Here is a 27,765-nt window from a genome sequence, read left to right on the forward strand (position 1 = left end):
ACCAAGTATAATCTGTGTTGGAATTGCTACCCTGTGAATTCCAAGCTCGGGCAAAGTGGGCTAAAGGTAGATTCAAAGTAGAAGCCAAATTATAGCAGAGACAAAATCTGAACAGAGAAGATATAAGGAGCTGAAGTTAGTTGTTTTTTGTTTGTTTGTTTGTTATGTTGTTTGTTTGTGGTTTTTAAGAAAAAATACAATTAATTATTTTCCAGCAAAAAAGAAACATATATTTGAGACATTCAGACTTATTAACAGGAGGAAAAAGACGCATCCCAAAGATATCTCACCCAGTCTATGAAATAGGAGTTACATTGCTGGAAATCAGATGATAGAAGAAAAACAAACTTTCAAAACATGTGGGTAAGGATGAAATACGGCTATATCTGTGATTCTGAATTAAAAGAAAAAATGTCAAAAGACCATTATGCTCCAATTTACAAACCTCTGCCTGCTATGGTGTAATAATCACTTGGATGTGCTGATGAGCCCTACATAAACTGAATGCCTTTTTAATAGAAAATCATTAGGGTTTCTTTTCAAAACAACAGCAAGAATAATAAGCAAATTAAGAAAGCTGTTTGAGTTGATTTGGTGGAAATAGGAACGAGGCAAGAGAGAGACCTTCAGGGAAATCCAGGCAAAGGTGAAGGAAAATGTGAGTGGAAACTGGACTATCTGAGGACCCAAGAAGAAAAGAAACCCAAGGAGAAGAAAGCCACTGGGAATTAAAGGAATATGGCAATGGTAAAGGAGATTCTCCGATCCAGAAATCTCTTACTCGTGGTTTTCATTCCACTTCTGCTACTTCCTCTGCCACTCTTATACACCAGCAGTGTAAGTACATTTTCTTTTTCTTTTTCACAAACCTCTGAGTACAGTAGGCAGTTTTGCTGGATAAACCTGCAGTAGTCGAAAAGTAAGGCAAGGATTGAGAACAAACAAACACAGCACAGCAAAAAATACTCTTAGAAAAAAGGACTCGAATTTGAAGTAGTGTGAAATACAAGTCATTGAGCAGTCATCACAGTAACACCAGAGATAGCATGAGTAATGTCACAGGCAGAGCTGAAGAACCAGGTGAAGCACTATTTTAAGGCAGAGACGCTGTATCTCTTCCTTTTCTACAACAGTGGAAGTGGAAAACAGAACATTTCCAATAAATTTTCTTTAGAGAGAGGTGTTTAAAATTAATACTTCCAGTGTTTTAGTTTTTAATAACAAGTATGCATGGATGGACTTTAAAATGGATGTGAGGTTAGAGGACAGCTGTTCAAGTGAGTGAGGAACTAGGACTCAATGACAGACATGTAGAACGAAACATGGCATCCACTACTGGCTACAACTCCTCTCTATGCATGTCTCTGCAGTTGTCAAACATTTAAAAAAAAAAAAAAAAAGTTTCCTACCTTATAGAGATGGTGATGTTTAACTTATCAGCTTTTGCAAAACGTTAAATATTCTGCAGCTGTGGCTTCCACAGAGCTAGACATAAATCTGGTGCAGCAATTTCCATTCCTTCCTCTACCCTGTTAAAGATTAATTCTTCCTTCTAGCACCAGAGGATTTATGAATACTACTACTTTATCAAATTGAAATGCAAAGGATTAGAAATTGTATAGTAATTTTCAAAATTAAAGCTATAGGTTTTTATTGGGAAAGAAAAAACCGGATTCACAGAAAGGAAATGCTAGTACAAATGATATGTTGCAGTATGAATGAGTTTTCCTGCTTGAAACTTCAATCTCTATCTCAGCTGCACTCTTATAGTAGCTTTTCATCTCTTCTGTCTTGAGAAGGAATGAATGACAGACAATCATGCCTTCTCCAAAGAACAGTAATGCACACTTTTTTACAGAAACGTGTGTTTAAAAGGGTTTCATCTCCCCCAGTGTCTGTGAAAGGACGACATGAACAGATTTTCTGTGATATGCTTATATGGCACTGTAATGGTAGCATGCTTCATATCCCTTGAGAACCTCTCTTAAGCAACACGAGATTCACTGCACTTAATGTTGTTATTCATGTTCACTCACTGCTGGAATCAGAGGCACAGGATGTAATAAGGAAACTAATAACCAAGGGAATTGTAATAGCATCATGTGGGTTTTGGAACAGAAGTTCACTGACAGTATTGCTGCAAGAACTGCTATTATACAGTATGTGTTCCTCTGCACTATTATTCTGCACCTTGTAGTGTTGCTTTACTGCAAAGTGATATGAAAAGTCATCAGATGATGCTTTAGATTCACTTTGTTTATAAGCGAATGACCACAGAAGTTAGAGCATAGCTGTGAACCTGACCCAGAGCTGGACAAAAGTTTGTAATGCCATTAAGAAAACATCTACACCTAATAAACTCAGTTAACAGGACACTATTCAAGTGCCTTAGTGTAGTATTTACTTTGTTACAACCCATTGACTAAGATTACTTCTTGAACCTGAATATTAAATTTGTTGCCTGCTGACTTATACTTTCACTTACCAGACAATTATAGTAGTTTTCTGTCTTATAGGGTTCAGAATGGCTAGGTGAATTATATTTGTGTTTCATCTTGCATCTTCCTTGTTGATATCAGCACAACACTGGAAATGTCAAAGTACCATTACATGTGTAGTAGCAAGAGACATCAAAGGGAGCACAAGGACTCAAAACTGTTTGGAGATAAGATTTACAGGAAATTATATACACATTTTCTTTCTAGTATTTTGTGACAAAAAAAAAAAAAATGATTGGAAAAAAAATACACCTGGGAAAAAAATTTTGAATTATTCTTCCTTTCCAAAACTTATACCTGCACTATGACTTTTATAGCAAGTGTGGGGCACCCATAAGCACCTTTCAGGCCATGACACGTACAGAAAAACAAACGAACAGTCTGTGCTTTCTGGTATATGGGACTTTTTCATCCTGTCTTAATTTCCTTCATTGTTAACAGTAATGGGGGAGCATTTCTACCTTATTTTTTATCTTTATCTACATTTTTTCAAAAAGCCAATAGTGATACCATAGAGTATCACATCAGTAGAGTCAGTAGTGGCCAAGATCTCCTGAGACCACCGATCCTGTGCCAAACCATGGGCAGTTCCTCAAAAGGCAGCAAGAAGTGCTGTAAGCTGTGAGACCTGAAGCATTACGTGATGCTGACAGGTTGACATGCTACATCTGGGGGATGGAGCCTGATGCACAGAACAGTCTGAATAGTAACAGATGGCACATTTTTGTTCACTTTTGTTTTTATGTATACAGGCTGAAGGGAGGGAATTACAGTGTGATCCTATCAGCTCAAAGATGGTAGACCAGACACTGAACTGAACTGAGGTTTTTTTTTGTTGAATTTTTTTTTTTTTCACAGATCAAACACATGCATGCATGCAAGATGTGTATTGTTCATCCTTAAGTGGGCAAATCTGTAATCCAAAAATTTGTTTTCAATCACTCTGAGATCCTCAGATACTTTAGCTATTAAAGTTTTATGCATGATCCTTGTGGAAGTTTTAGCCATGACTTCCTATTCTGCCTTCTTTTCTGTCCCCTTAAGGGACTGACTGAAATTAAGTGGTAGACCCTCCAGCCATCACATATGAGCTCACTATGTTGTGTTTTCCTATCCTCTGTTTTAAGCCATGAGGTGGGCTTAACATTCATTTTCATCTGTACAAGAAGAGTGGCGACATTTGAAATTATACTGTTTTTACTTCAATCCAGTAATTGGTAGCTCTGGTAACCATTATCTAAATATAAACTCAATTCAATTCACTAGAAAATGTTAATTTAGTTAGTGTTGGAAAAGAGCTAGTTTAGAGCACTGAGAGGATAAATAGTGCAAGTAGGAAATAAGTAACACAAAGACTTAGCTCCTGCCCCTGATAGTTTTTGACAGAGGTGCAATGTTCCTTTGTTCTGTTTCACTTCCACTATTATTCCGTTGCTACATGCAGACAGGCAATATGGCATAACAGTCTATGTTCAAAGAGATTCAAGACAAATATAAATTTGGAAGGAGAAAATAATTTGGATTGGCTTAAGATAAAATGAACACTGGGAATTTTGACAAAATATATATCTTGGATGTATATCTGCACTGATTTAAAATAAAAATTAATGTTTCATTAAAAAGGACTTGTTTCCTCAAAACTGCTGGACATCATACAGAGCCCATGAACACATACTAGCTTGTTAGCAGAAATTAATGAGTTAAAATATAATTTTTAAAAGTGATAAATAGTCATTTGGTAACAAAAAGGACCTTTAACTTTGCTCTTTGTGGAATATTAACCATGAAGTCAAATGCAGTTAAAATTGACTAAGTGGCAAGCTGGCTAATGTTTATGAGTCCTGTGACTCGTACATAAAATAGTTTTGCCTTTATACTTGAGATTACTAAAAATGTCTAATCCCTGCATTCTCACTTTTGAAATGACTTCCATTTAATTCAGAAATTTTTATTGAGGTGGTCACTTCAAGCTACTACAGACTGAACATCAGCCCTTCAGAGTTCAAAGAGTATAGCAATGCTATTTTGTAAAATGCATGCTCTATAATTCATGAATACTAAAAAATAAAAATCCCCCTGATCCCATTCATTCAACACAATTCCTCTAGCCTCTCTTACAAGTTCTTCTCAGTATTAGTGTAATATTTTGTTGAAGGACTTGATCATAGAGGACTAGTGAAACCTGTTTTGGCTACCTTAAAACCTAAACCACTCTTTTGTAATAATTAAAGAAGAGAAAGAAGTATGCATGTTTCTGTGTAGTTCAGAATATTTCAGAACACTCAAAATACAGGTACTTTTCTACACATGAAAATAACAATATAGAATTCAATTTCTCAACTTGTCTAATAGCATTACAGATACTCTTAATTGTCGCTAAAATCATTAGACTTATCCAATTCAAGGAAATTATTTTCCTGATATCATCTTTTCATTTAGTTTTGTGGCCCTGGTTATTTTAATTAGAACTACTTCATGTTATACTTTTCTGAAACAGGAGTCGGAACAAAGTCTGGCAGCTAATTAAACCCAGGTTTCTGAGTAAGCTTGGCGGCAATTTCTAAGCATGTAAAGAAAACAATACATAGTAGTCCTCTCTTAAATTTTCTCCTGGAATGTGTCTGCCTGTTATTACTATAAGTGGTACTGAAAAAGAAAAAAGGAACAGCTGAATATGTATCTTCGTACATTAGGGGTATTGTAAAAGGAGATGTATAAGCTTGAATTTAAATACAAGCTATTGAGTCATTCCAGTGAGTACACATCTCTGTATAGACTTAGCTTTGCCACCTTGTTCACAAAACTGATTAAATAAATAACAAAAAAAAGTGTTATACATACCTAATGATTTACACAAGGACACACGGGAATTTCTTGTGTGACTTCTTGAAAGCTGATTAATTTGGGAATCATCCAGTCAGGAAACAAAAGTAAAGAAGCTGTACTTGAACACAGTGAAATAGCCATTTATGAACAGTGAATTTTCTAAATAATAGCCATTGTGAGATGTGAATCTTTGTGACTCAATATGGTCATATGAAACATCCAGGGACTGATGAAGAATAGGAAAATTAATAGCTGGTGTAAATCAGCTTCCATAGAACAATATGAACCCAGTTAACCCCAATGCAGGGTCCAGCTGCAAATTTGAGAAAAGGAAAAGAAAAACTTTTTCTTTAAGGTAATTTCTGTAATTATTAACAGGAAATATTCCTAGGTTTCTAAGCATAGCAAACTGAGCCTAAAGAGAGCCCTATTGAATGACACAAATAAAGACATCTTTCTAAAAAGTGGACCAGACTTACTCCACCTTTCACCAGCTCTCTTGGAATGCTCAGCACAACATTGTCATGGCTTTGTTTTCCCAGAACCCTGGACAGTAGCAAATTTTCTTGATTACTCTGTGATCCAGTGGCCCCTAAGCCCTTTGGGACCATGGCCTTTTCCCAAGGGTCTGCAGAAATTGCCTGAGAAAATAAAATTGACTGAAAAAAAAAAAAAAAAGTATTTCATAATGCCTACAAAAGTACTGTCAGAGTATTTCCAAGAAGAGACATTATGTAGCTTTATTGATGCTACTGCAAATGCAAATGTTCTCATCTGCCTGAAAGCTCCTATTTCCTTCACTTGCCCAATACTGGGGAAAAAGCCAGGTAGATATATTACAGGCTTCACAGACCCAGTCTGAGGAGTCACGAATATAACTTTGGTAAGTATTGGGTTATTTAAATCAAAGAAAACCATCAGTGTACTTGGAACCATTATTTTGCTGATAAATGAAGTTACCCCAAGGTTTTGCCCTAGTATGTATGCAAAGACTTTCATTAGCAGCATCTTCTTCAGGAACTGTCCTTTCAGATGGTAGCCTAGGTTTAATACTCAAAAAGATGTAATTTAGGAGGTCCTTATATTGTTCTCGTTGAGTTCTTTTAGTCCAGACACCCACAAATTGATGAGTCCCATGAACACCTTCACAATAAGTGGTATGGCAGCAACACGTAACCTCAGTGCTTTCTCCCTACAGGAAGCCTCATGTGCCTACGTGCTGATCGTGACAGCTGTATATTGGGTTTCTGAAGCGGTACCTCTGGGTGCAGCAGCCTTAATTCCTGCTTTCCTATATCCACTTTTTGGAGTCATGAAGTCCAGTGAGGTCAGACCAGTGTGCACTTATTTATCATTTCAACTTGTTACTCACGGTTAATTATTTGAAGAAAACAAATCTTAGTGGACTAGCAAGACTGGGAGGAAGAAGTGTACATCTTATAATGTGTAACCTGGGCCAACCAGCACTTTCTTCTGCGGAAGAAAGCTAGACATATGAAAGGCTCTAGTAGCCAAGAGGTGTGTCCATCCTATTAGCTACTGCATCACCAGCAAAGCCCATTGCCTACTCCACCTAAGGATATGACATTTCCCCTCCTCCAAAATTGTATAAACAGCACTTATGGGATAAACTGGAAAGTTTCCCTTTAGTAATAGTTGGAAGATTTACATGACATGATGATGTGCAAAAGCACGAGGCTACACATTCTAAAAACTATTACCATTTACTGTATAAAATTAAATAATTTTAATATCCAGGTAAATGTTGAGTCCTTTTTCCAAGCTGTAACCCTAGAGTTGCCTTGTAGTCATCAGTTCTAAGGCAAAGGAGTAGCTGTATAAAAAAGTCTCATTGATCAGTTCTGAATTTGCTTACTCGAGTTTTCTTGAATGTCATTTTCTTTCATGATATGCCAAGAATTTCTTTGATTTCATCTACAGATTTTTTCTCACTTTTCTCTCTTTCTCTCAGAAGGGGGGGAGGGAGGGGAATAACACTTGGTTTTTAAGGACTAGAAATACAGATAAGAACACAGAAGAATATAAAGAAACCATAAGGTTGTGGAATTTCTAACACAATCTGATACCATGCATGTCCATAAATGGATTGAGTCAAGCATTAACCAAGAGTTTTATGGCCTGTCTCATTCCTCCCAATGGTGTAACAGCTGTGTAATATAACCAGGTACATTTCTATGTCAACACAGTTAAATATTTTCAGTTGATTTTTTTTTCTTAACAAAAGTTAAAGTAGTTACACTTTTTCATTTCTAAACTCTGCAGCATATCAGAGAAGGAAAATTTAGGGGTAGCCTGACAGAAATTCAATGTAATATCAAATTAAATGGCAGTGGGACTACTGCAGAGAATATATTATTTACTTTAGGAACATAAATAAATAAAACCCTGTATTTTAAAATAAGCAAGGCTGATGATGCTGCAGTATTTCCAGTCTGCTTTTCTGCGGTGCCATAGAAACCAGGCCTCAAGCTTTGCGGTTTGAGCCACACATAACTCACAGGGGCTTAAGAGCATGAGCCTGGGTGTTATATGCGTCTACACGTGTATTAAAAGAACATTAGTATTCACTTGTTTCTCCAAAATGACTGTGAAAAGGATAAAGTGAAACAACAGATTCTTTGTGCTGCTGATTCGATGGATTCCTTTCATTCAGTTCAAGATTTTTTTGAACAAAGTAGAAGGAAAATAAATAAAGTTAATGAGAAAGTAACCAGTGGAAGAAAGCCAAAAAAACCTGATATTTAAAATTTCTGGCACACAGACATGATGGCCAAGTCTATTTAGGTCACCATGGGGATTTGTTAAATATAAGTAAATGCTTAACACTTACTGTAACATTCACAAAATATTAGTGCCATTCATGAACTTTTATGGAAGAGGACAATGGAAGAAATACTATTTCTACTGATTTTAATTGCTTTAAAATACTCGAGTCTACATTTTGTTACACCAATAGTTTTAAACTGAAGAGCCAATATTTAGGGAAAAATATTCCAGAAAATATTCCCAGAAATAGTTTGGGAAAAAAATTCATTGGAAGGAAGAAAAAATTCAGCTAAATTCCAAGCATCCAATTATATACATTATTTCTCCCATTTAGCTTGTTTTCACACATAAGTGTGTGCATGTGCATGAATGTTCTGGTTTGTTTCTTGTTTGTTAATTTTGTAGTAGCTTCACAGAACATTTTCTCATGTCTTAGTAAGTCCCACATTCAAGAATTTTGCTTTGGAGTGTTTTTCTGCATGGTCTCTGAATATTTTCCTAAGCCTTTTTTTTTTTTTTTTTAAACTTCACCTTCTTTTCCTGACACAATGCAGGCGTATTTCCACTGTGAAAAGTTCTGGTGCAGTGTCTAAAGACCATCACAATAACCTTTGTTTACAGTATTCAGAGAGACAATTGAACATAAGAAATACAAACGAGATAGACAATTATATTTCCATAAAGAAAAAGCAGATGAAGCACATGAATAAAGTGCCCTCAATGCAGAATTTTGTGGCTATTTCAGTGTGGACCTCACTGCATATGATTAACTGCAAGCAGTGAACATCCTGCCCAAAGAAGTAAGATTTCTCTCAGTCTCTTCAAAGCTGAGAATTCTACAGACAAGTGGGCATGGAGCACTGTTATTTGTAAATGCAACATAAAAGAAATTAAAGAAAACATGAATCATGAATTCCTCATTTTCTCCATCTTCCTCTCATTCTTCTGGTGTAAGGGCAGAAACCCACAATATGTCTTGTTACTCAGCATATTCTCTGTGTAGGATAGTTACTGATATTTTTAAATTGATTATTTCTCCCTTGCCTTTAATGCAGGTGGCTGCAGAATATTTCAAGAACACAACTTTGCTCCTCATGGGTGTGATTTGTGTGGCAGCTTCTGTAGAAAAATGGAATCTCCACAGGCGAATTGCCCTGCGAATGGTCATGATGGCTGGAGCAAAGCCAGGCATGTGAGTGAAACTTTGACTTCAGGGTAGTCTGAGGTTCACAGCAGCAGCTTGAAAGATCACATAATAACTTAAACTTCTCCAATCCACAGGGAAAAGCAAGCTCAGTTTGGGGAGACTGTTCCTACCCACCATTATTTCCAGAGTTTGAAAGATTTCAAATATTCTCAACTTCTATTTATTTATTTATTTATTTATTTATTTTTCTGCCACCTCTTACTCCTTGGCTTATTTTTCCATTGCTTCGTATTTTCTACTGATTCCTTGTTCCTAGTCTCTCTATTCCTTCTTTGCCTGTTTAGCAAACACAAAAGGATTCTTAAAGTATCCCTCAAAGTGCTGAAAATTGGCGTTTCTCACATCACATGATGGTTTCCAAGTGAGGCAACAAAGGGCTTTCAATGATACATGGTCTTGTGACAGTTATTAGCGCAAAGCAGCATTTTATCCAAGCACGGAATAGTATTTTGGTACCCACAAAGAAAAAAAGAAAATGACCTTACATAGTTACCATAGGTCTAACATGTTAGGTAAGAAAACCTTTAACATTTGTGAAAGTGCCTCAAGGTCTTACTGTGTTGTACTCCAGGTTGCTTCTTTGCTTTATGTGCTGCACCACGGTGCTCTCCATGTGGCTTTCCAACACATCCACCACAGCCATGGTGATGCCAATTGTGGAAGCAGTGCTCCAGGAACTAGTGAATGCTGAGGAGGAGCGTGATGTCATCAGTACTGCAGGCAGCACCATTATTGAAGAAAACGAGCCAATAGGTATTTGCCAATGTTGGCCATTCTTTTCTTATTTATCAGTGACCAGAGAGAGTCATTGACACACATGAGTCAAATTCTACTGAGGTCAGCCAGAGCTGTCTGATTTGTACTGCCAATGATACTAGTCCATTCTTTTTCTTTTAGCATGATGATATTTCTTTCAAAACTGAAAGAGAGTTTCAAGATGTGATAGGAGAAGTGGAGCTGGGAAACTATTTAGGTTGAATTAGGAGACAAGCTGGAATCTGTGTGTCATAAACTCTTAGGTCATATAATTTACAGGGTCAGAAGGAAATCTCTGTGAAGAAAGTGAAAAAAAAAATCTTCCAGACTGATAAGAACTTTAGAGGCTTTTAATGTTCATTCCTTCCCAGAAAGCAAGGATTTGAAAAGAAAAAAAAAAACAAAAAAAAAAAAAAACAAACAACTCTTCTTTCATTTCAAAGATTTCAGCCTGAATAATGTCATCTAACTTTTGTTAGAAGTATGTCATGAGGACAATACAACACAATGAATGCTGCATAACAGTCAGAGAGTACCTGAGAAGGTTCAGACAAACAAGCTTTTTTTTTCTTTTTTTTTTTTTTTCTTTTTTGAACCTCCAGGTTCAGTGGCATGGCCCAGGGGCTCAGATCAGTTCTTACCCCAAGAGCTGCTTTCTCTTCCTTCATTACAGATCTCAGCAACAAGCATGACCAACCTTCACTGGAGCTTATTCATCAATGAGGAGTAAGAATGAACCCTGTACATCACGACTGGAGATTTGAACCCTACACAGGTTGCAATGAAATGAATCTAGGAATAGAGCCAGGAAGGGCAATCAAAAGCTTAAAAGTGAATGTTTTAGATGTGACTAACAGGGAAGGGCTTATATGAGAAATAGGATTGATGTAATGGTCTGGATCTCATGAACCTTGCCAGGATTCATTTATTTTATTTTGTTTTATTTTAACACTATGGTCATTATAAAGGGAAAGAAAACATCCACTTACAGAAGATTCTTGAGAAAACTCTGAATGCTAAGAACATGCAAGAGACAGATGACAGAAGAGGGAAAAAAAAAAAAAAAAAGAAAGAAAAAAGAACATACACACCTGTAAAAGATTTGCTTTTAGTACAGCCAAGGTTATTCCAAAGTTTGAATCACTAACAGTTTCAACCAGGCCTCTATTTTGCGTAGAATAAGGGCAGATCAAGGAAAGGACTAATTTCAATGTCAAATTATCAAATTAAACCAGCCAGATAGGAGAATATACAAAGTTCTTGTCCTCAAACTATACTACAGGTAAATTCCGAGGAAAATCGTCTTACAAGATATGAGATTAAAAATACACAATTGTTCTTGAATTCCTTCTATTTATCTCTAAGAGTTCAAATAAAAGAAAAACAAGCTATGGTCACACCATTTAAAATTTGCTTAAAACAAATATTATCATCCAGATGGCTCATGTTGATGATTTTAAGTTACCTTGCAAGTTCTGAATAGTTTTTCCTCGTTCGTTTGGAGACTAATGCCTTCTCCAATATTGTTGTTCACTGTCTCTTTTAATCCTAACCATATTTCTTCAGTATAGAATAAAACTTCAGTCTGACATTAGGCCATTAATTCCTTTAAAGCCATATTGAAAAATACGTGAGGGATATTTCATAACAGAAGTTTCATAACAGAGCTATCATTAAAATAGTATTACTTGAAAGAGAGCTTGAAATTTGTTGGGAAAAGAAAAGTAGAACATCTTCTGGAATTAAATATGATTTCAATGGCAAAAGTAAAAGTTCATTGGAACGTTTGCATGGTCCAGATGACATGCAAGAGAGATTTTAGTGAAAACTTTAATGTGGAACAGGAAGGTGCTCAGAAAGTGTTGAAGAGGCTGGTGGAGGAAAAAGCAGAGTACAACAAGACAGTGGTAGCACTAGATTGCCCAGTGATTCACTCCACTGTGAATGGAGTCCATTCCTAGAATGTAGTGTACACTACCAAGAATACTTATTTTTACTTACATAGAAGTGGAACCCCATTGCTACTAGGTTAGAGGCAGAGCTATGGAACATAATGACTCTTACCAATATATTTGCCCAAGATACCACAAAAGAGATACTAATAAATGTTATCCTCACCATTTCAGTAGGCACTAGTTCTGCAGATATTGCCCTTCCTACCAATGATTGTACCTTTTGGGGGAGCTGGGTGAACAGGCATTTTTAAAGCATATTTCCTTTCTTTGTTTTTAGTGCTACTACTATACTGACTTCAGATCCTTGATGAATTCAAAGGTATTGTCATAGGTAGTACCTGTATCTTCTGAGCTACACTGCCTGGTAATGCCATCAGAGCACAGTCTACATAGCTCTACAACAAACGTAGGTTTCCTTTATTTAAAAAAAAAAAAAAAAAAAGTGGTTGTTGGCAGAAAGTGAATAGTACAAAATGTCCCCGCTTTGTATTTAAACCTATCAGCCTGCTTGCACAAACCAAGATGGGAACAGTAACTTTGTAGGGTTTGTTGTATATGTTGTTGGAAGCCAAAGACCCAGTCAGAAAATTAACAACTCCATACAGACTCTCAATTTTACCAAGTTAGATAAGATCTTTAAAGTCTAGTTATTGTCAGCCTCTGCATCTGAGATGCTTCAGTAGATTAGAACAAACTACATTTCTTACAAAGCCATAGTCTCTAGCAAGGGATCTGTTAGATTCTCTTACATGGCAGAAGGAGAAAACCTAAACTTATTATAATCTGAATTTTAACATCACTTTAAAATAAAAACAGTATTTTAAAATTATAGTTTTTTTTCCAGTATAAAATTTATAGCTGAACTTTTAGAATTTTTGTTGTCATTGTTGTTGTTTGTTTTGTTTTATTCGTTTGTTTTGAAAGCCCACAGCCCATGACCTTTGCAAAACATCATCTGTTGTAATCTAAGGTGTCTCCAGGAACAGAAGAAAGGCTAATCTAAAGGCATTTGCCTCCCTACAGAGTATGAATAATGTGCACATGATAGCCAATCCTAATGGAACGGTGAATTCCAAGAGCAATGGGCAGCACCTACCTCAGGTAAGGAAATGTTAGACATGGAGGATGAAGGAAAAGACAGAGATGAACATCATCTGCTCACCACTGCATCAACGTTGTTCCTTGTAAGCCACTTTGTATGGAATTACTCTCCATCAACTTAACAGCAGTCACATTTTAGCCCTATGCTGAGCCCTATGCTCCTATTTAGACACCCCCAGCACAGATATTTTGAAGGGCCTTCCCCCAGTAAGATATTTCCTAATGGCTAGTACAATTCATTTAGCTTTATCTTCAGTTTAATGACCACAAGTTTCCCTTGTCTGATTGTTCTACCCACTTTATTTATGCAAAGTCTCCCTGGAAATACTGCAACACAAAAAAACATCATTTCCTGACACACAACTTACTAACAGCAGACATGAACCATTTAACTGGTTTGGCAGTCTTAGTATCCTCCTCCTTTCTGTTCTGCCAAATATCCTCTACCAAAATCCTCCATTACATCACTCCACTGCAGTATTTCTACTTTTCCTGAGTGGATCCAATGAGTGGCTGCTGTTTTTTCTACAGTTATATAGTACCTAAATGGCATAAGTTGATGTCCAGAAAAGATTAACCTAAACTCAGCATATGTGTTTTTATTAGCAGTTCAAAAGAATCTAAACGTGTTTCTAAAATAAAGGCTAATGCACTGCTCTTGATATTTAATTTCCTCTTATCCATTTTCCCGTTTGCATTCAGTGGTTATTTTTGCCACTAGTAAACTCTTTTCACTTTAACCTACAGGGACGTGAACCAGAGTACCCTCACAAGAATGATGAATCTACAGCATAACTTATTTTATGACCTAAACCCAAATCCAAATTAACAATTTAATAGCTCTGTTAACTCCCATGCTATCTTTTTCCTGATTCTAAATTACAGCCTTGGGTTACATGCTAAGTGCTCTGAAGTGCTGTACCTTTTTTACCAATTTCTATGTGCTTGATTTACTAACATGGAGTCTTTCCTGTCACTATTAAGAAAACTTCTGGAGCAATATTTTTTTCTGTAGCTTTTTCTTTCATATCACCATTGCCCAGCCTGTTTCATGCACTCTCTGAGAGTCCTAACACTCCATTCTTAATGAGAGGCCCTAAGCCAGTATGAGTGCAAATAGTCCACCAAGCATTTGTCTGGTCGCTGCTCATAAGCCTCAAGGATTATAAATTCCTCCTACTGCAGTGCTGGCATCCTGCCCCGGCAACCCACAAAGGCTTTTGGTATCCAGCTGAGATTCCAGTAAGAACTAGAGTTGACCCATACCATGGCCAGAAGCCCGATTACTGTTTGTCCTACATTTCTGCCTCAGGACAGGCAACTTCAGGCTCCTGGACAGGTTTCTAGCTCTGATCCCAACTAATACTGATGAAGAAAGAAGCTTGCTCCCTTTTATGCAAACCTATTGTTTCTTTGGGACCAGTAGCACCATGGCATTAGAAAAAGTTGGGTTGCTGTTCTAAACCTCCTGTTCTCCTTGGTTGATGTATCTCCTCACAGGCTCAGATACTGGTCCTGCCTCCTAAGCCCTCAGAACCGGACCTGAGCACTAAATACCGGTATCAGTCCAGACATGACCACATGGTCTGTAAATGCCTCTCACTAAGCATCTCCTATGCAGCAACCATTGGGGGACTGACAACCATCATAGGGACTTCTACTAGCCTCATATTCTTAGAGCATTTCAACAAGTAAGTGACATTTTGGGTGTGTGAGAATATGGTTGGTCATTATCATCTCTGTGGCATTCCCCATGGGTTATTTATTGTCTCAGGGAACTCTTCTAAGATGGTCTCTCTGAAGACGATTTGTTTCCTCCTCTACTCTAATTTTTTCTAATGATTAATGGTTGAAAGGGGAAGCTTAAGTTAATACATGTCCTTGTCCTTCTCCCATGCGAAATAAACTCCTAAGTGTGTGATATTTCTTCAGCAACTTCTGTTGATATTACAAACCAATTATTGTGAAAGTAGCAGAGACCCTGGAAAATCACTTGCTAAAGCCATGCAGACATAAGAACGAAGACAAAAGGAAATCTATGCAAAAGGTGAAAAGTCGTAAAACCTGCTTCAAATTTTTTTCTATGGGTTATTAGAAAGCCACTTCTTGTGGTGAATCTATACGCATCATTGGTGTGCTGTTCAAAATGTGATGCAAAAAAACTGACTAAATTTAGAAATGTGGCCTTACACCTTTTCTTCAGGGAAGATGGAAAGCAGCTCTGTAATTAGCTAAATACTCCCTTTATCATATATTCCCAGGAGTCTCAAAAACATAAACATTAGCTCTGTGAGAAGACCAGTGGAACTTCTCTTCATGCACAGATACGTAACCAAGCTCAAAGCTAATTCTGATCATCTGATGCTGCCATTGCTGTTATAATATGCTGCACTTCTCTCTCTGAAATGGTGGCAACAAAGAAAACTGAATTCAGAACTCATCCCTAGCTCAAGAATTTGGATTTCACAGCATTTCCAAAGACCCTGTTAGTATGATACTTCCACAGCAGACACATGGCACATAGCAGACATCTTTGTCTGAACCTGGTAGAATATAGTTTTTATTTTTGTCATCCGCAATAAGACATACAAAGACATTCTGGGTGAAATCATTCTTAGGCCTGTTGATGCTTAAATGATTTCTAACAATAACCTCAGGTAGGGCCAGGATCTCATTCCTGGTAACTGTAAGAGTTTTTTGAAGTTGGCTGGACAATCCAGACCACCTGGTCTTAAAGGTGTGAAGTGCTGTATGGCTCATCTCTTGGTCAGGCATGGTCAATGACTGACATTCTTTGGTAAGTAGCTTTAATATGCACATGTATTGTAGCTGTCACAAATATATGCTGATGAAAATTTTCTGTCATGTTGTGACAGATACATGCAAGTACATGCATGGCCATCTGTACATATTGGGGGTGTCTTTTTATCATTCTAAACTCTTACACACACACTTTTTTTTTTCCCCTTTACAGCCACTACCCAAATGCTGAAGTGGTGAATTTTGGAACCTGGTTTTTGTTCAGTTTCCCAATCTCCCTCATCATGTTGGTCCTTACTTGGTTCTGGATGCATTGGCTGTTCTTGGGTTGCAAGTGAGTGCAAGTTGTTCAAGTACAGATACCAAAAGCAGGGTGTCTTTGACTTTATTAGAATGGGTCTTATTAAAGCATTTCTAGTTGCAAATGACAAAAGCTAAGGTATAATTTGGTTTCTTCTTGGAAGAACAATTACTGGAGGAAGTCATATTTCTTAGCACTGGATAGGCAGCAGTGAGTGTATAGTATTGCTGCTTGAGAGCAAAGGTATTGGTGATAGAAATCTTTACTATGCATTCAGCTGTGGTGTGGTTGTTTTTTGTTTGTTAGTTTTGTTTGACTCATATCTGTGTCTTGTTGTGGGAGCAAAAATCTTGTCAAAAGTTCTTTTGGAAAAACACAACTGAAAAGATGAAAGAAAAACAAAACAAAACAAAACAAAACAAAAATCACCTGGAATGGAACAAGTTACTTTTCAGATCAGCCCCCAGCTCAATGAAGTTAATGTAAGACAAGTTAAAATTAAAGGTAAACTGTCTCCATTTATATTTGTCTTTAAAGTGGAAAGGACTCAGCCTAAGAGGTGAATATCCTCTGATACCAGCAAGTCCCTGATCCCCCAGATAAGAACAAGGCTCAGTCTCCAAGTTCATTTGTACCACGTCTTCTCTTTGCAGAGGTACTCAGCAAAGTTAATGAAAATTGACTAAGTATGTGCATTAGAGTGGATTAGTTAATCTGCATTAAATTGTGGTGCACACACGTTTACTCAGAATTAAAGTGGCCTTAATTTGATTTAGTTTACTCTTAAAAGTAAGATGAACTGACATCACTAATTCTTCCATGAAAGACAACCAAAAATATGATAATTAATTCTGCTTGCTGTTGACCTTGACTAGATTTGAAGAGGTAATTTAGAGGTGAATAGTTTCATGTCCTTCTCTCAGTCATTCCCCTAAGCCTTGTAGTTCCAAATTAAAAGGCTAACATAAGTCCTTTTTTTTTTCTTTCTCTCTTTCTAGAGAAAAAGAAAAAAAAAAAAAAAAAAAAAAAAAAGCTTGAGAGGAAACAAGCCCTAACACTACCCTCAATAACATTTTTTTAAAACGTCACTGAAATTCCACATTGCATCCAAGACCTCATGCTGATTAATGTTTTTGTAGATAATACCAGAGACTGAAGCATTATTGACTTCTTGAGAAGTGCTGTTTGATTCCAAGCCTCTTAAATCTCTGTTTATTGCAGTTCATTAAGGAATATATTATGTTAAGAGCTTGATTACAATACTCTGCCTTCACATCCTCCTAAGCCTAGCAACACTGACAACATGTTGAAACAGCTGTTAATGTCTGTGCATAAATGTTTATTAGACTCCCATGATGTACGTGTTGCATGTTCTTTTCTAGGAAGCCCAGTGTCACTAGGCTGTGACTTGGCCCAGTTGGAACAACATCTCAGACTTGGATTGTAGGTTTTTGACTAATTCAAAGGGGATGAAGAATAGACCTACCAAAAAATTTTTGCCAGAAAAGCAGAGCTAATAACATCATTGTCGCTATAGAACTGACCATTAAAAAGCGTATACCTTTTTTCTTCCAGCAGATGCATTACTGCTGGTGGATTTAATGGAGTTTAAAAACAAGTTCAAAAGGAAATTTAAATACTTATATGTGTAGAACTGTACTAATGGTGCTTAAAACAAGTGTCATATAGGTGTTTGATTGCAAGGGACATGAAAAAAAAAAATGTTTGAGACTTTTTTTTTTTTTTTTTAACCAATCAAGTATTATTTGTATCTTTAGGTATGCAAATTCCTTTGATAATTTGACCTTAACTCTTGAGGGAGATATTAGTGCACTGTTTGGCCATTGCAGTAGCATAGATCTCTTGTGGGGTAATAAATGACACATTAAAATTGCAGGAACTTTAAAACCAGGCCATTATGCTCTCAACGTACTTATTATGTTCCAGCTTCTGAAAAACCTATCTTAGACTGGCTTAGTTGCAGAAGTTTCTTAACTCCCTCCATAAGCCCCTGTCTGACAGATGGTACAGCTGAAGCAGAAAAACAGAGAACTGTGGCTCAAAGCACAGCAAAGTGACACTACTGGAAAGAATAAAAGAAAAAAATGTTTAAATGAACTTGCAAGTGTATTCATTTCAATTGGGAAAGTCTAGCCTTAAAACATGAAGGCAAGCTGCAGAAACTAAGGGCTTCACCTGATTTGTATATGAAAGTATGGAAGGTTTATATGTGTTCAGATGTGAAATGTGCTTGTGCTTGCATTTACCTGGTGGAAGTACAGACTTTTTTCAACAGGACAAAACACTATTGCCTTGGCCTCTGTAGCAGAGGCGATGTAGTACTACATTAATTGTGCCTAGTTTCGAAACTGCTAGGAAGAGTAGAAACAGACAAGCTGTGAAAGCTACTTGGATCCCCAGCATAGCTTTCACCATTAGTTATAGTGAATCCTAAATATTCAAGTCAAACTTGTGCTCAAAAGCCAGACCAAACCCCACATGTTTTGGCTATCCTTGATCCTACTGGGAATCATACAGTTCCTTCACAGATATAAACTAGCCATAACCTTTGGAATTTTCAGGCACAGCAAAAAACTAGCCACCGCCAGCCATTTGAGGAACTTTACAGGAAGGAGTCCAACCATAGTTTGGAGAGGCTCAGCGATACCAGTCAGCATTAGACAGGCACCATAGGGACTTTCATACCATGACTAGGATTGCTTCTTGGAAAACCTAGAAACTTGACCATGCGAAGGTGACAAGCCATAATTTCCCTTCCCTTTGCCATCAGGTCTTGCCCCAGTCATATCTTCTCCCAAGAAGAATGAAAAGTGGAATTTTCAGCTTGCCACTTTGTTGTTATTTTTTACAACTTTTTATTTCACTTGAGACCTTTGTCTAATTTGACTGTGCTATCTACCTTAGTTTTAAGGAGACCTGTTCTGTGAGCAAGAAGAAGAAGACCAAACGGGAAGAAATGTCAGAGAGAAGAATTCAGGAAGAATATAAGAAATTGGGAAATGTTAGGTAAAACAGACATGATTTACTCAGTAATTTGCTTGCCCAAGCAGGACCATCCACAAAAATATTTGTGCAGATTTACTTTGTCAATTGCTCTTATGCTTATTACACTTTTTAAAAATACAATACAAAGTGTTTACAGTAGAATGGTAACATGAACTTTAACTCATTACCACATTTCATCAGAAAACAGTGCAAATGCATAACAAACATTTATGATTATGTTCCCTTAGGATTTCCCCATTAATTATTGAACGGAAAAAACAGATAATGATATCTTTAGTTCATTTTTTTTACTAGGTTTAGTTGGTTCACAGCTGAGAGTAAAATGTAGAATTCTTTAATTCAGATTAATCTTCCTTTCTATTGCCCTTATGGTATATACCTGTTTTGTGGGAAACATTTATAATTGCTTAATTCATTTGGAATCTGCTCTCGAGTTTTCAGACAGACCTTGGATTTTACTCTCATTTGTTTGTTTGTTTGTTTGTTTGTTTTTGTTTCTAGCTATCCTGAGATGGTGACTGGGTTTTTATTCATTCTAATGACATTGCTTTGGTTTACTCGTGAGCCTGGCTTTGTACCAGGCTGGTCATCTTTCTTCAAAAAGTAAGTTCCCTATGTAACTGCAAAGGAGTACAGCCTAGCAGCTTCTGACTTTCTGCCATAAATTTTGGCTACATAATGTCATTAGCCACTTTTAACAAGGTGGCAAAAAATGAAGTTTTTATTCAAATTTAGGATTTTTGCTTTTTAAACCACATCTCTTCACACGGCAGCAAACTGTGTTCTTTCTGAGTAAGGAAGAAGGAATTAACTATACAAAATAAACATATTTTGTATGTAATAAATGGGAAAGCCACATACTGAAGTGAAAACATTTTAGTGCATTCATAGAGAAGCTGTCTCTGAAATGTATTGCTGTTACAATTCAAATTAAAACTTTTGGGTGCTTTTTTTTCTATTTTATTTTGAAAGATTTTTTTTTTATAATAATAATGTATTTTTTTGGAGATAAAGTTTTTTAAGAAAATATTAGAAGATTGAAACAACTGGTATTTTTTATTTTAAATAATATTGAAAAGATTTCTATTTGAAGTAACTTTAATGAACAATGCATAGCAAAGACTACATGAAGTTAAATTTTCTTCAATTTCTGCTGTATAAAATTATTTTAATTTGTAATCCTAATTTTGACTGAAGAACAGTTGTTAATATAATATTGGGATTTCCTGAGGATCTTTGTAGTCTGACATACCCTGAAGTACTTTTCAGGCTGAGTTTTAATGTCCAGTTCATTTCTAGAGGATTATTTGGGCTTGGCTTTTCCTGAGAATGTATTTACTATTTATTCTTTTTAGTAAACAAATTATTTTACTGTACCTCTGAGTTAACAGATTTGTAAACCAAAAGGGATCTCTTTTTATTCTTTTTATTAGTAGAATGTTAAAAATATATAATAATAATAATAATAATAATAATAATAATAATAATAATAATAATAATTACAGGTAGTTAATGTAGACAATTTACTATATTGAATAAAAAGTTTTGTTTGTATCCTTGATGTACAGACATATTTTTCTAGAAGGCTATTGCTAAGACTTCAAATGTGGAAATAAAACTTCACCTGTAACTGTTTGAGTGGTGGTTTGGACCAGATGACCTCCAGCAGTCCCTTCCAACCTTAACCATGCTGGGTTTCTGGGATTCTGTAACTGCTGAGTTATGTACCTAGTTTAAGAATGTTTCTGTAAGTTTTTATGATAACTTCACCACTTCTTTCTTAGGAAAGGTTACCGGACTGATGCCACTGTCTCTGTTTTTCTTGGTTTCCTCCTTTTCCTCATTCCAGCAAAAAAACCATGTTTTGGAAAAAGAGAAAAAGGTAGGGTACATATGGGAAGAAAGAGCTATGGCACATTTTATTTTAAGAATATTTTTCTGGTCTCTGTAAAATGTTTGAAGAACACATTTTGTTTTTCAATTGGAAGTGTAGAATTTTTTTTTCCTCTGATACCATCCTTTCCTACATCAAACTCCACTTTCGTCCTCTGCTTTAGTTCATGTGGTCTCATCTAGTAGATTACTAACAGGTAATAGGCCACAGATACACTACTAGGTCTTGTAACAATGGCCATCATCTCTTCTGTGTTTACAGAGTTTTGAAAATTTATGACTGAGCTTTAGGAAAGGTTGAAATGTAGTTTCATATTGAGAATGATAATGCAGAGATTTGCAAACTTGGGTGAAGGTAAGCTCTAGTAAATAATTTGGTCATTCCTTGTATGTAAGAAGTCATTGATAATCTCATCAAGTAGATGTAAAAAAGGTAAGTAAATATGTGACAGTTGTAATTTTTGGTAATGCTCCTTTTGCAATCTTCCTGATAATAATAATGATCGACATTTCACGTTCATTTTTGGATAGCACTCAGAAGTATCAATCGGTTTGCTGTGCCAGGCTTTCAGCAATAATGTATGGAAACAGAACTCCCTGAATAGTCTTATGTAGAGATTACAAGTGTATATAGATATGTTTTTTTGTTTGTTTTGTTTTTGGTTTGTTTTATATTGAAATGCATGCAACATTCAGGAAAAATAACACCCTCTGGCTTCTACTTCAAGAAATTATTCAGGGACATAAATGCATTTTATTAAGCTTCATGACTTAGTGGAGAGAGAGAAAATGTCCTTTAACAAAATAAACCCATTTTATCTTCATCTTTGTAATCTACAGATAATTTTCACAGGTATATACACAGCAGACAGTCCCTCAAGAAGCTGTATCATAAACCACAGGGTTTTGTAACTATTGACATCAACAGAGCAGCCAAGGGGAGGTCAGGGTATTGGGAATCAATATGCTGCATTTTCTGAGGTTGAGCTAACCAGAGAATTAAGCCATGCTTTTCTTCTTCATCTCTCTCACAGACAGGTCTCAAGATACCTTCCATGGTTATTGCATTATTACTACTAGCATGAAATGTGAAGATCTTTGTATAAATGCCAATGTAACATTGATCACACAATTATTTTCATATAGGAGATGTTGAAAGGTCAACAAACATTAACACACTGGATCCCATCATTACCTGGAAGGACTTCCAGAAGACCATGCCCTGGGAAATTGTAGTGTTGGTTGGAGGTGGTTACGCCTTAGCAGCTGGATGCAAGGTACTGATTTAGATTATATTCCCCTTCCTAAAATGAATAAATAAATAAATAATGCAAACTTTGAATTTTATCCTTTTGTATGCTCCTCAGATTGGAATTATAAAGCAGATACTTTCAAGTTTGTACACAAGCTAGCCCCTACTCCCTAAACTCAATGGAAAGATACCTAGCTAACAAAAGAATGGGTAGGGCTCAAGTCAGTTGTGTAAGCATAGGCACCTACTGCCATTTCAGATACCTTGTAGATATTCCTACAAGGCTGGTAAAAATGACACAGGATCTGAGGGAAACCTCACCCTTTCTCAACTAGCAGCTAGCTAGCTGTGGGGAGAACATCTCAGCTGCCACTGGTTGCTCATATTTAGGCAACTGAGTCAAACACCCAGCATTGATAAAACAAATCATTCTCTAGGCTATACCAACTGTATCTCCACTCAATACAATTCGTGAATATACACCTAGTTCTCCTACAGACACCTATCTGTAGGCAAATAAATTTATGTATGAGTTCTACCTACACTATGAAATCCTTCATCACCAGTTTGCAATACTTCAGTTTGCATGCTGAAGAAAGAGGAAAGATCAGCTTTGGTGCCAATTCATGTTATTTATCTTTTTGATACCGTGGATAACTGTTTATTAGACACTACAGTGAAATCCAGTTTACTAAACAAAAGGTAATGGAGAAAACATTGATCTAAACTTTGTTTATTTGCTGGTGGCATTCTCTGATGCAAACTGCCCCAAAAAGAACAAACTGGTTAGCAAACATCCCATATACTTAGTCATTCTTGTGCTTCTGTCCTTTTCTCAGACGTCTGGCCTCTCTACTTGGATTGGACGCCAAATGCTGTCCCTGAGCAGCCTTCCCTACTGGGCCGTAACTCTACTGGCCTGCATTTTGGTGTCCCTTGTTACAGAGTTTGTTAGTAACCCAGCAACTATAACCATATTTCTACCTATTTTATGCAGTATGGTGAGTAAAAACAATGGCATTTTTAGTCTGTTGTTTTCTCATAGGCCCATAGGAATGTTTCAGGATGGGAGGGTATTGGCATTCGGATCCCATGAAACCCTGCCTTGGTTCGCAAACTATTGATCTGCAGTCTTGTGTTCAGAAGGCTTTATAAACTCAGTCTGGCAAAAAATACTGATAGGCAATTTTAGCACTGATAAATTTATTTGAGACTTCTAGGACAAAGCAGAAGTATAGCTCCTGCCCTGAAGAATAAATTGTTTAAATAAAAGGAAAGGTGATCATGCAATCAACAAGATAGTTGGTGAAGTCTGCATAAAGCTTATCAATGTTATTTTAAATGTGTAGTTCGTTAATTAGTGGTCACCCACTCATTACTTCTAAGAAAAGACTGTACTAATGAATTCTGTATCAGATTAAAATGTGTTCAAGGGTGTGATCTGGTAAGTGTGTTATCATCCAACATGGAAAGCAGAGATTTTTGTAAGGAAAAGTTAAAAATTAGTAGACTGGTGACAAAGGCAGAGGAAATAAATGCAAATCTCATTCCGTATTAGAATAGCAGTTACAGAAACCTATCTCATTCCTTTTTTTTTTAATGTAATGTGAAGCTTTCCTTACCAAGAATGCAGACCATGAATCTTGTTTCCCTATTATAACAATTTTATGAGATTGAGTCAAAGAAATTATGTGAACAGCTCTGAGGTAATATGAAGATACGGTCAGATGAAAATAAGTAATTATGTTAGAATGGCTTATGAGTTCAAATTTACCTCTGCACTACACTTAAAGAGACTCTCCTAAAGAGAAATTTAGTGTGGTAATCTCCTTTTAGTAGCATAAATAGCCATTTTTATACAGTATTTCTTTTTTGACTGTGAAAGAAACTTGGAGACACTTCTGTCTGCAGTTAGCCTTCACTCTTCGGTTAGCCCTTCCTTTCCCTCCCGCATAGAACTATGTATTGTGTTGCTACAACAACACAAATTAAAATACAAAGTTTCACCCCCACTGAAGGCTGTAGTGGAAGAACAATTATTTAGACCACTTTAAAAAAAATAAAAATAAACATTCCACCAGCACTGCCCCCTCACAATGCAAATTCAGACCAAGCAACTATTTTTCTTAAATGCTGCTTGGAAAAGCTTTACAGAATTGTTTCAGCAACTTCAGCAGCTGTAATAAGGAAATTCTTCATTTAAACCAGCTTTGATCTCTCTTGGATGAAGACTGAAGCAGCTCTCAGTGATCAGATCCACAGCACAGAATGACAGGGAGAACAAGTGAGAGAAAGGCTGAGGAAGGCCTAACAGTAGCTATGTCCACCCATGCCCAGTGTGAAATAGCTCAACAGAAGTCCCTGGAGGGTGACCAGCTCCAAATTAAACCATTATCCCACTTTAAAGGACAACCAAACAAAAAAATATTTCCACACTTAGGTTTAGAAATGAGGGAGCTGAGATTCATAAACTTATTATCTTCACGTAAAGCAGAGACAGGTTTTTCGTCTTAATTATGAGCACGGCTTTTACTGGTAAAGTAAAACTTCTCTTGCTGCCCCTCTCCTTCCAGTCAGAAACCCTGCTTATCAACCCTTTATACACTCTGATTCCCGTCACCATGTGTATCTCCTTTGCGGTGATGCTGCCGGTGGGTAATCCTCCAAATGCCATTGTCTTCAGTTATGGGCACTGCCAGATTAAAGATATGGTGAGTCTTGAGATCGGGTATATTCTCCAATACTTCATGCAACCCCGACACCTTGTCCCCACATCCAGCAGCCAATAATAATGGTGATGATATTAGTGTTAATATAAATTCATGCTGATTTGCACTGCTGTTATGACTCAGAGCTGCCAGGTTAAGAACATCTGTACTTCTACTGTAGAACATGCACATTTCTTGTCTTTATTTTTTATGAACTTAAAGGTCAAACAGGTATCAAAGAATAGAAGTACACAATACTTTGTGTTGACCTATTAGGACAAGCAAAATGGCAGTTGCAGAAGAAACAGACTGCACAACTCAGTGCTTGGAGAAATCAGGAGAGCACAAGGAATCAGATTTATCATGTAGCTCCACACTAAAACATGCTGTTATCACCCTTCTATGTGTAGTACAAAACCCCATTCTCATTATGTGATTGAGAAGTTCAAGTGACAAACTAAGTAGTTTTCTGATTAGGTGCATCAGCATCTATCCCTCCTGAATACTCTCACGATATTCACTCTGATACATAATAGTTGTGCTTTTTTGTCACTTTGGAAGTCAGCATATGTATATTATCATTATACATATAAACAAGTATACGTACATATACAAATATATTCCATCAAAGTTAGTTCTGCACCATTTACCCTCTTGCCTTCTTTTTTTTTTTTTTCCATGTTAATTGTTTTTGATCAAGTCATCACTGACCATGCTCTGGTGATTTTTTTATTTTTTTTCATAGGTAAAAGCTGGCTTGGGTGTAAATCTGATTGGTCTGGCTGTTGTCATGGTGGCAATCAACACATGGGGAATTAGACTCTTCCAGCTGAATACTTTTCCAGAATGGGCAGCAGTAAGCAACATCACTCGCCAAATTTAGCAGCTTTTTTTTTTTAAATCTTCAAATTAAAAAAAAAAAAAGTAAAAAAAAAAAAAAAAGTGCAAGACCAAAGCAAGTAGGGACAAAATACTAAATCTATATTGTACATATGAAAGAAAAGAGAAAATTTGTGCATACATATAACCAAGATCTGGGGAAAAAATAAAATAAATAATAAGAAGGTCTTCTGCATAACTCCATAACTCTTCAGTTCTGAAAATCAATGTGAGTTAAAAGGGGAGATTATCTTTCTTCTGTTGTTTTCCCTTAGGTATCATAAATATGAAAAAAAAAAAAAAAAAAAAAAAAAAAAATGGGCTGTTCCAAATTCTCTGCCTATGGATTTTTCATGGTCTAGAACAATTATGTAAGCTCTATAAAACAGGAGATATTGGACTTCAATGAGAGAAGACAAGTATGCATACACTCGTGTACTCAGTAGTTAGATATTCAATTCCACTGTTGACTTGAATGAATAAAAGGTGAGTCTTCTTCCCAAACCCAGAGTTTTCTAAGCCTACTTCTTTTGAAGGCAAATTATTACTATTCTTTTGAAGTAAGTCATCACTGTGTTGGGGAAAAAAAAAAAAAAAAGTTTATCAGAGAATCCATATGGTCTGGAAATATATACAGCTACCCACCATCCGCTACAGCATTTCAAAGGGATAATAAGAAATGACAAAACAGATAAGAAGTCTCTTGGAAAGGAGAATTGTTTTTTTTATGCTGTTGGTGGTTTGTTGTTGTTGTTATTGCTTTTTTTGTTTGTTTGTTTGGTTGGTTGGTTTGTTATCACACAGCATTAGTATAAAGTTTCCAGTATTGCAACACTTGCAATCCCTGATAGAAAGTTTTGGTCAATATCTTCTTTCCTTATTACTGTGCTGCAGTGGAAGCTTTTTCAGCAAAGGGAGCCATGACCAGCAAAACATTACCTGGCCTACAGACCCATTGCTGTCCTCTCTTTTGGCTCTGATTAGATGGTTATGGATTTATGATTTTCCTGACAGAGAAAGTACCATCTCTTCTAAGATAGCCCTCAGTGCTACTCCATGAGTAAGAAGGGAGAGGGCTGAAGTGGAGTTGCACTGGCATATCTCGTCATCGTATGTATTCACTTGAACATCACACCCACCTGCTCTCTAGCAGCCCAGAGAACAGGAACTTGAAATGTGGGAAACTGTCACATAGAGCAGACAATTAGAAGACCAACAAGGCCAATCTCTTTATCATATGCAAAGTGAATGCCCTTGCTGACTGGATCCCTGTGATACCTAGTAAACCTTCTCTTGCATTATGTGCTGCTTTTAATCATTTCTTTAATGTCAATGACTCTAAGCTGTATATTAAGATGACTGGATTTCATGTAATCACACTCTTCATATACATTAACACATTTTTATGCTTTCCATTTATAATCTAGGTTCTCTAGATGTTAGTGTGAATGACTACACAGCATAAATAAGATGTCAATAAAAGAAATTATTCACTACTGCATATTTTTGTACTCTGTGAGAATATAAATAAGACACATTTCACCTCATAATCCACAAAGCCCTTAGGAAAGCACTGCTGAGACAGCAGGAGCTGTTGGTTTATGACTTCTGTGGAAACAGAGGGATCCCACAGTCTTGTCTTGTAAATAAACAGATGTAGTAAGAGGTTACAGGTCAGCAGAGGGGGAACAAAACTGGAAAAATCCCAAAAGCACTTCTTAACTCCTTGTACCAAAAGCAGGAGGCAACATCCTTTAACAAAATAATTTCTATTCATAGTACATCCTGTAAACTTGGTTTTGAAAAACAAAGCAT

General features: G+C 36.5%; 1 protein-coding gene across 1 annotated transcript; it reads left to right on the top strand.

Moving 5' to 3' along the window:
- Positions 1 to 27,337, top strand: SLC13A4 (solute carrier family 13 member 4). The gene is given in 16 exon segments (XM_040561431.1): positions 1 to 837; positions 6,523 to 6,651; positions 9,167 to 9,303; positions 9,890 to 10,071; positions 10,748 to 10,815; positions 12,307 to 12,348; positions 13,053 to 13,130; positions 14,631 to 14,821; positions 16,105 to 16,224; positions 19,117 to 19,218; positions 19,720 to 19,821; positions 21,003 to 21,100; positions 22,258 to 22,388; positions 23,203 to 23,364; positions 24,937 to 25,074; positions 25,817 to 27,337. Coding segments are annotated over 16 exon segments (1,917 nt in total). The 5' UTR covers positions 1 to 738; the 3' UTR covers positions 25,955 to 27,337.
- The last annotated feature ends 428 nt before the right edge of the window (positions 27,338 to 27,765 follow it).

Source organism: Cygnus olor, chromosome 1 (assembly GCF_009769625.2).
Source record: "Cygnus olor isolate bCygOlo1 chromosome 1, bCygOlo1.pri.v2, whole genome shotgun sequence".
NCBI classification, from domain to species: Eukaryota; Metazoa; Chordata; class Aves; order Anseriformes; family Anatidae; genus Cygnus; species Cygnus olor.